The sequence below is a fragment of the Balaenoptera ricei genome, chromosome 4 (genome assembly GCF_028023285.1).
Source record: "Balaenoptera ricei isolate mBalRic1 chromosome 4, mBalRic1.hap2, whole genome shotgun sequence".
NCBI lineage: Eukaryota > Metazoa > Chordata > Mammalia > Artiodactyla > Balaenopteridae > Balaenoptera > Balaenoptera ricei.
The window spans coordinates 149,794,745-149,804,196 of record NC_082642.1 but is presented as its reverse complement, the minus strand read 5'-3'; the positions used below and the strand labels follow the sequence as shown (position 1 = coordinate 149,804,196).

At 46.0% G+C, this 9,452-nt stretch overlaps 1 protein-coding gene across 1 annotated transcript; it reads left to right on the top strand.

The window, feature by feature from the left end:
- The first annotated feature begins 936 nt into the window (after positions 1–936).
- On the top strand, positions 937–6,280 carry LOC132365555 (tigger transposable element-derived protein 1-like). The gene is made up of 4 exons (XM_059922280.1): positions 937–974; positions 1,562–1,644; positions 4,482–4,987; positions 6,194–6,280. The coding sequence occupies exons 2-4, from the start codon at positions 1,642–1,644 to the stop codon at positions 6,252–6,254; spliced, it is 570 nt and encodes a 189-aa protein (XP_059778263.1). The 5' UTR covers positions 937–974; positions 1,562–1,641; the 3' UTR covers positions 6,255–6,280.
- The last annotated feature ends 3,172 nt before the right edge of the window (positions 6,281–9,452 follow it).

The following is a 9,452-nucleotide window of genomic DNA, read 5'->3' as shown; positions in this document are numbered from 1 at the left end:
GCAAAAATTGTGGCTCCAGTTGAGTGTGTGAGCTCCTTTCTGGAAGGTACTGGTGAGCTGTAGTGAGGCCAAGGGAGAGCACAGAGATGGTGTCTCCTGGCCTATGTTCCCTGAGAGCACTTCTGTAGCCTGTAGATGTGTGGTAAACCTGAAACCTACTTCTTAGGCTGAAGCTCCAGGACAAGTATTTAGGCCTTTCTTCACAAGGATACTGGGGTTGTGTGTTTCAGTCTGCTGTCTGTGCATTGCCCTGAGGATGGTAGCCTGCCAAGAACCGTCCCTCTGATTGTTTCAGACCAGTAGGTCCCAGAAATGCAATCTCCCTTGGCCCATCAAGGGGCATCCCCTATGTAAGCTGTGAGTGCCTTCCTGGCTTTGGTGGGGCCATGGGAGCACCTCTGTCCCTAGAGAGAGTCCGGACAGGGTTCTGCCTCTCCAGCAGATGCCTTAGGATTAGCAAATGAGTTTCCTTCCCATATGGTCTTGGTGTGGTTCAAACTGTGGCTTTTGTTCAAGGTCCCAGGACAAGTGAGTATTCCTGTGAGCCCTTTAAGAGTGGAATCTCTGTCAGCTCGGTGCTTTACAACCACCTAGGGGGTGGGATAAGGAGGGTGGGAGGGAGATGCAAGAGGGAGGGGATATGGGGATATATGTATGCATATAGCTGATTCACTTTGTTATACAGCAGAAATTAACACAACATTGTAAAGAAGTTATACTCCAATAAAGATGTTTAAAAAAAAAAAAAAAAGAGTGGAATCTCTGTTCCCTAGAGCCCTATTGTTGCAGGAAAGAAAATGCAGCCGGAGAGAATGGTCATGTCCCAGGTCTCAGGCGAGTCCCTGGGACAGCCGCCAAGTGTGGGTTCTTGGCTTCGCGCAGAAAAGAATTCAAGCGCAAGCCATAATAAAGAGAAAGAAGGTTTATTCAGGGAGATACACACTCCACAGACACAGTGTGGGCCATCTCAGAAGGTGAGAGGCCCCAGGGTATGGGCTTGTCAGTTTTTATAGGGGTGGGTAATTTCATACGCTAATGAAAGGGAGGAGTATTCCAGCTATTTTGGGGAAGACATGGGGATTTCCAGAAATTGGGCCACAGCCCACTTTTTGACCTCTTATGGTCAGCTTTGGCACCTGTGGGTGTGTCATTTAGCTTGCCGATTTATTACAATGAGTGTATAATGAGGCTTAAAGTCTAGTGGAAGTCGACTCATCCACCATCTTGGACCTGGTTGGTTCTAACCAGTTTATGTCGTGTGTTCAATGGCTATCATTCTTTTGAAGGTTGTGCCCTGCCCCCTTCCTGTCTCACTATGGTTTTCCTGGATATAAGCTCCATTGGTTTTCAAAACAAGACATTCTGGGGGCTTCGGTTCAGGTCCCGGGGATTGGGGTGCCTCATGTGGGTACAGACCCTTCCCTCTTCAGGGAGAAGCTCTGTATTTGTGAGATCCCTCCTGATGGTGGGTGTCTGTGCCAGGGGTGGGGTTTTTGGTGAGACTGCATCTCTGCCTCTCCTACCTGTCCTGATGATGACTCTTTTCCCCTTTGCTGTGCAGGAGCTGTTCAGCCAGTTTTCAGACCTTTATCAGAGGGAATTGAATCATATTTATCTGTAAATTTGTTGTGTCTATGGGACATGGTAAGTTCAGTATCTTTTTTATCTTTTTATACCTCCATTTTTAACTACCCCTTACCCCCTTATTTCTTGATAGTTTATTAGACTCATTTTAACTTCTTGGACTTTAACAACATTTCTGTTTCTGATGGAATCTGTAATCCAGTATTTGTTTTTGTTTGTTTCGGAAATGGTTATTCTTATCAAATGTCTTTTGCTATTTTGACCTGTGAGCTCAATTTTCCATGGTGAGGCTGGGGGGTGGGGATTCATGTCTCTGTTAGGCTTTATCTATGGAAGAAAGCTGGACTCTAGCCCACACTTCCCCCGAGGGTGATGGGTGGGGACGGATCAGTGCCAGACACCACCATCAAAGCTTCAACTCAGTCCTTAGAGTATCAGGAGTTTTCTGGGAAAGGCAGCCCTGAGGAAAATTCCAGAAGCGGAATTCCCACACGTGGCTGTAGAATTCCCTGTGAGCCATGTGAGCAGTGGCCGGTTGCCAGCACAGACATCTAAGAGGAAGAGCAAAGAATGATCTTGGCCTGCGGGCTTTTGAGATGTCTCAGAGGAGAGCAAGTCATCCCATCACTGTAAGCCCAGTTCTACTTAGGCCTGTTGGAAACAAGAGGAATCATCAGTCTCACTGAATATTTACTAGGAAAAAAGATGATCGAGAGAACAAACTCATGTGTTCTCACTGAGTCATCATCTGGCAGATTCAGTTACGGGCTGTGGGTGCTGGATAGTCTCTTTACTTTTCACGTGGTAGTTTCTTGAGTTGCTTCATCCTGTGCTTCTTTGTCTGAATCATTGGACATGATTGATTCTCTCTGCCCTGTATTTATTGTTTCACTTTCTTAATACCTGGTTCGAAGAAAAGTTATAATATAATACACACACCTCAAGTCCTTATCCTTACTACATGGCATATGCGCTATTCCATTCCTTTCCTTTCCTTTCCTTCCCTTCCCTTCCCTTCCCTTTCCATTCCTTTCCTTTCCTTCCCTTCCCTTCCCTTCCCTTTGCTTCCCATTCCTTTCCTTTCCTTTCCTTCCCTTCCCTACCCTTCCCTTCCCTTCCCTTCCCTTTCCTTTCCTTTCTTTTCCTTCTTTTTCTCTCCTTCTGCCTGAGACTCCCTAAAGTGATTTCATGACCCACTAATAGGTCCCAGGATGCAGTCTGGAAAACATTGATTTGGAGGAAGGCAAAGGAAGCCCACAGGCTGCTGTATGTGAGGAGGTGATTAAACACAAAAACAGGGGAGGTTACTTCTTAGGTTCAAATTAGCCAGGCAAACGCAGGGACAGGGCCTCCCCCACCAGCCATCCTGGCAGGCTGGGAGGCTCTGCCCCTGCCCGTTGGTGGCTGGGCCAGCCACAGTGGGGAGGTGGCTGTGTCACACCTGCGTCCCAGGCTGTGCCAGGAGCTCGGCCAGACAGCAGCCCAACACTCGTCTCACAGCAACCTGTGGGTTCCCTCTGCTTCCCTCCAAGTTAGTTTTTCCAAAGTCTAGTTCAGGACCTATTCGTGGGTCATGAAATAATCAATTTAGTGAGTCTCAGACAACATTAGAAAAAAGAAAAGAAATGGAAAGGAATGGAATAGAAAATAGCAGAGCACATTGTACATAGTAAGGATAAGTACTGGCCTGTTTCAAGTGTGCCATATATGGTGTCCGTGTGGTGAATGGTGCGTGTGGTGTGTGCGTTTTCTGTGTGGTATGGCGTGTGGTGTGTGTGGGGAGGGTCGGGGAGGGGTGTATGCGATGTGGATGTATTGGGATGTAATCAGAAGTGGCTTTACCTCGAGGCTCATGGGGACAATGTTCAAGTATTGAGTTATGGGGACGTCATTCTGGCTTATACATGGTTTGGTCTGAACTTCGTGTGAACTAGAACGGCCTGACTCATGCCCTGTCAAACATACATAGCACATCTTTAACCATTAAGGTCAAGAATATCCACTTCGAAGGTGAGGACAAATGACTCCCTTTCTGTGTCCATGTTAACCCTCCCTTGAAGATAAGGTTCCCTTCCCAGACACCAGGGTCCAGCTGTCTCACTGTATATGTACTAAGCTGTCTCTTTTTTAAAATTTAAATAAAAATTTATAATTTATACAGACTTTTTCTTTAAATAAGCAAGGTTTTCTTAAGAAAATGTTACAGAGGGATTTTTTTTCATCAGTTCTTCATACAGTACAATCCTCTTGTTGAACAAAAGTTATACTGGTAATGAGTATTTACAGATCCAAAAGAGACTTGAGCTTCAGACATAAAAAATTTAACATTCATTCTAGTTCACTGATTAGTCACAGAAATTAAATATCTGCCCAGATTTACACAATTCAGTAAAAAGCTCTCTCTTTTGAAACCCCGAAGGAATGTTCCCTGTCATGTTAAATGTATATTCTTTGTTCTGATAGCGTATGACTATGTTGACAACCATGCTTTTATGCAGCAGTTTCTCAGAGCTACTGAGAGGCTGCCTCCCAGGCTATAGTCCTCAGTTTGGCTCAAATAAAACTTTCTTCTCTTCCTTATTATATATTGATATTGATTATTGATTATTTGCTTCGACAAGGCTAATGAACTTGAACTTCAGGAACCCTAGCACTTTGCAAAGCCCTGTCCCTATTTTGGTATTTGGAATGCTGTACTGTATTATTTTCCTTAAAGAGGGAAAAGCTTTACAGTAAGTCCCCTACATACATATGAACCTTCAAGCTGTGAACTTGCAAAGATGTGAACGTGTGTTCACATGTCCAATCACGTAAGTTAGTTCACGTGTCTGATGTACATTGTCACCTGCGTGCATTCTCTACAAGTGGTTGTGCTTTTGTGTACTTACTTTGTGTAGCTTACTGATGAAGACCTGATGGAACTGGAGGCCCAGAGAAAGGACAAAGAGAGACAAGAGGAAGAAGAAGTAACTGAAGAACAGAAGAGATTCACGATGCAGGAAATGGCAAGGGGATTTTCTTTACTTGAGGAGACACTGTTAGTTTTTGAGGCACAGGACCCAAATGTAGAATGGTACACGAAGGTTGCAGCAGCCATTCAGAATGCAATCCAGTGCTACCGTGTCATCTATGATGAGAAAAAAAGAGCTACTACCCAGACATCATTGGATCATTTTTTCAAGAGGGTAGATAGAATTGAATCCAGCAAGGAACCAGAACCTGTGCCATCAGGGTCAGGCGTGAGTGAAATTGCAGCTTGCCCTCCATCTCCTATTGCTGATGATCCTTCAGCTCTATCATCTCCACCTCCTCTCCCTCCTCCAGTCAGTAACTCTTCTTGCCTGTTCACTCGATGCCAGCCCCTGGATGCCAGCTGTTGCACTGTACTACTGTACTTTTCAAGGTACTGTACTGTAAGATTAAAAATGTTTTCTTTATTTTTTTTCTATTGTTTTTTATGTATTATTTGTGTGAAAAGTATTATAAACCTATTACACTACAGTACTATATAGCCGATTCTGTTAGTTGGGTACCTAGGCTAACTTTGTTGGACTTACGAACTAATTGGACTTACAAACGTGCTCTCGGAATGGAAATTTTTTGTATGTAAGGGACTTCCTGTATTCTCCTCAAACCCTGGGCCTGTTTCTGGTTGTGCTGTAGCGCACTTTACTTCCTGTGAGTCATAGTCAAAAAGGAAAAACACAAAACCTCACGTTCTCACTTTCCACCTAGCAGCCAGTGCCACCTTGATAAGTGGAAATTCACCCCCTCACGTGAGCCTCCTCGGAATAAAATGCAGACGCCTCAACCGGGCCCAAGGCCTCCTGTTCTTGTTCCTGCTTCCTGCTCCTGTCTTATCTGGACCCCTCTTCACCCCATTCTCTGCCCCTGCTATAGTCTACAGTAGTGGCCTGTCCTCCAACCCTTTGTTCGCCCTCCGCCCTCAGGGGGTTTGCATGCAAATGCTGTTCTCTGACCCTGGAAGACCTTTGACCTCCTCTTTTCTGGCTGCTCCTTTCTTTCCTGGTCTCTGTTGAGCTGTCGTCCCTCCCTCCAGGAAGCCCTCCTTCTCCAGGTGTGAGGGGAACTGACTGTGAATGAAAAGTGTGGCCTACCATCTCAGTAAACAAAGGATGCTGCAGCCATCAAGCCACTACGGCCACCCCTACGGCGAGCCCTGAGGGAACTCAGGCTGGAGATAAACTGCCCACCGCCAAGTCCTCAGCCGCTGCTGCCCCCCCTCCCCGTGGTGCACCCTGAGGGGACTCAGGGCGGGAAAGCGCAGGATACTGGCGTTAGATAGCTAAGGTGCATATCCAAGGAATGATTTCAGCGAGTCCAGACTCTTGCACCTTCCAGTACACAGAAAAGTGCTCAGTGCTTTAACTTGAGACGTCTGCTTTTCTTTAACTAGCAGTGATCTTTTGCTGTTCCGACCACCTGGTCTTTGTTGCAAAACCCCCCTATACATTCTGGATCCTCCCTCACCTCTTCGGAGCTGTCCCTCAGAGTTCTTCTGAGAGGCTCTCTCCACGGCTTGAAGTCTTCAGAAAGTCTGCCAAAGAAAACATAATTCTCAACTTTTAGGTTGTGCATTTTTTTTCAGTCGACGTGATCCTCCTGTAAAGCCCAGGGCATCCCGCGCTTCTACCATCAGAGCACGCTGACACCACGTTGAGGCTTGACCTGACCCTACGCTGTGTGCCTGCCCCGTAGCAGCTCCCGCTGTGCTCTTACTCCAGGTGGGCCCTGCTGCACGTGCTTGCCAGGTGCTAAGTCCTCCCCTCACATCAACCCTAAGAGTCCGGAGCTGCTGGGGAGGGGGTGTAAGATGGGTTCAAAGATGTATTATACAACATGGGAAACATAGCCAATACTTTGTAATAACTGTAAATGGAAAGTAGTCTTCAAAAATTGTACAAAAAATTTTAAAAATTAAATTAAAAATGTAATCTAAAAAAAAAAAAACAGTCAGGAGCTGTTATCACCTTCCCCATTTTACAGATGAGAAAAGGCCCAGAGAGGTTAAGTAACTGGCTCAAAGTCACACAGTAAGTGGTCAAGCCAGGATTCTAACCTTAGGGTCTGGCTCCAGAGCCCGCTTTGTGAGCACGAAGTAGAAGGTACTTGATGAGAGTTGGTTAAATGGATTGTTAAGAGAACAGAAAATGTAAAACTCGTATGTAACCTAAGCTGATCTTTAAAAAGAAAGCTCAGGTGAGCCCCCTGATGGGGTTGGAAATGACAGGTGGCACAGGGGCTAGGGAGAGCTGGATTTCACTGCAAATGCCACCGTGGAGCTGTGTGCGCTTAGAGGTAGCCCTGGAGGTGGAGGAGCTCCAGGATTGAAGATGGGGGCTCCAGCGAGGTGAGCATGATATGGGAGAAGTGGGGAGAGAGAGCGTGCTCAGGCATCAGAGAGGAACCCCCCAACCTTCTGCAGGGCACAGGGAGAACCAAAATCTCAAAGCACATATTGTAAGGTTGTTTGCTGTGGATTTTGTGATGTAACCATCGAGCACTCCACACCCCGCCATGACGCTTTCTGGAGGGCTCACAGGGCTTTTTTTGTGTGAGCAGATTCCTTTGACAGAGCTCAAAGAAGTCTAAGGATGCAGGCCCAGTGAGCTGACCTCATGCGTTGTGACAGGGACTGGCCTGAACCCATCATACTTGGATCTTCAAAGCGACAGGGGTCCTAGCGGACTTCTGGGATCTAGAATGAATGGCTGAGTGAATCATCGTTGATGCAAAACTACCCTCTCATTTCACTGGAACTGCCCCTGGTCTCACAGCCCCAGACTCTAGCTTTTCATTTTTTATAAAAATTAAACTCTACCTCAAATGTCCTGACGTGCCCAGTAGGTACAAGTAACCTTATGGTAAAGCAAGTGCACTTTTAGCAACGAATCCTACTTTCAGCAGAGAATCGTTCTTTCCTGGTCACATCTACTATACCAGTAGTGGTAATGGTGTATTTTGCATAAAATCTTTGAAACATGGAGGCATAAAGCTGTATATACAAAACCTTTCTAAGGATGTTTATTTGCAATGAACTGATTGTTGAGTAAGATGACTGGTTACTATTTGGAGGCATTTGTTCGTCCTTAAGACAACTCTTTAGACAGGGTAGGCCACATTTTAAGACGGCAGGGTGGGATCCGTGGTATGTCTAGGGGCCAGTTCCCCGTACCTCTCAGGACACCTGTAAATGCCTTTGTTCCTGTTCCAAGGCTCTCAGTTAAGGGTGTATCGGACAGGGCTCCGTTCGCCTGGGGAGCAATGTGCCCCGTTGTAGCCAGGTTGCTATTGTCTAACTGCAGGATTGGTGAGGCCTCCCAGGCCCAGTGAGGTTTCCTGTGCCACCGCAGGGGAACCAATCAGCAGAAGTGCCCCAGCCTTGGGTACATGAGCAGCGGTGTGGGACAGGGAATTAGGAGGGAGGGGAGTCTCTGAGACGGGGCTTGAGGATGTCTGAGATGGCTCTATCCTGGCTTTATCGTCTGCCACTCCCCATTTGGTGAGTCAGGAACTTGACTGGGCCTCTGCAGATGGCTGCCAGCTGCCCTGCTTGTGTCCTGAGCTCCCAGACTTTCTTCTGTATCGTTAGATACGGGAACTTGCGTGACTTTGCCAAGAGGTGCCTTGGCCTGGGCTTTCTTTCAATCTGAGCACACCGCTGATGTCTGCTAATATGGCGGTGGGGCAAAGACCTTTGAACCACTGGCTCATCACCACAGGAGTAAAAACAATATAGGTGATTTAATTTTTAGAAAACAATGGAAACACATTGAAATATATATATGTTTATTTTTAACATATATTATAATATGTAATATATACTATATATATAATATGGAATATATAATATGTGTAATATGTAATATTTTAAAAGATATATTTTAAAAAAAATATATTAAAATAATAAAAAATGCTTTTAGGGTTAAACAAAACTGCAAACAGCGTGGCTATTATGGGCTGAATTGTGTCCCCCCAAAATTCATATGTTGAAGTCCTAATCCCCAGTACCTCAGAATGTGACTGTATTTAGAAGTAGGGCCTCTAAAGCGGCGATTAAGGTAAAATGAAGTCATTAGGCTGGGCCCTAATCTAATATGACTGGTGTCCTTACAGGAGGGAATTGGGACACAGACACAGGGAAGACCATGTGAGGACCCAGGGAGAAGACAGTCATCTACAAGCCGAGGAGAGAGGCCTCAGAAGGAATCAACCCTGCCAACCCCTTGATTTCAGACTTCTGGGCTTCAGAACTGAGAAAATACATTTCTATCGTTTGAGCCCCCCGGGCTGCCGTACGTTGTTCCCAGCAGCCTGGGAGGCTAACACAGTAGCCATCTTGCTAGTGTCTGTAGCATCTTTTACGCTAGGGAATGGCGCCCTCTGCTGGGTCTTTATGTTAAACGCCACATGCCCTGAAAACAATGCATTTCATGTTTGGACACCATAAAATTACGAACAAAGTACTCAGATGCTTCTTTATAGAATCCTCGATAGAATTAAGAATGTAGAATCTTCACTGAATGCTTTACAGAATCCTTCACCTGTAAGCAGGGTTGATATTAAAAATATTCAGCAGCTGGGGTGTGGGGTTGCTACTGTGCCTGGTGTGGAGGCCGGACTGTGAGGAGGGGGTGGGGAGGGTCCTGGGGGAGGGGCTGGGTGGCCAGGGCAGCATGGGGAGGACCAAGGTGGGGGGAGCAACTATGCACCAACCCTTATGGAAGATGCAGCGGTGTGGGGTGTCCCGCTGAAGATCGGTTTGTAATCATATAAAATTGTTTTCTAATACTTCCTTTCTAAAACTGCAAATCTTTAATGTAGTCTAGTGCTCCTAGAAATAGTCC

Coding starts and splice junctions, on each gene's coding strand:
- LOC132365555 (XM_059922280.1), top strand. Junction 4,988..6,193: donor GTACTACTGTACTTTTCAAG/GTACTGTACTGT, acceptor ATTTTTTTTCAG/TCGACGTGATCCTCCTGTAA.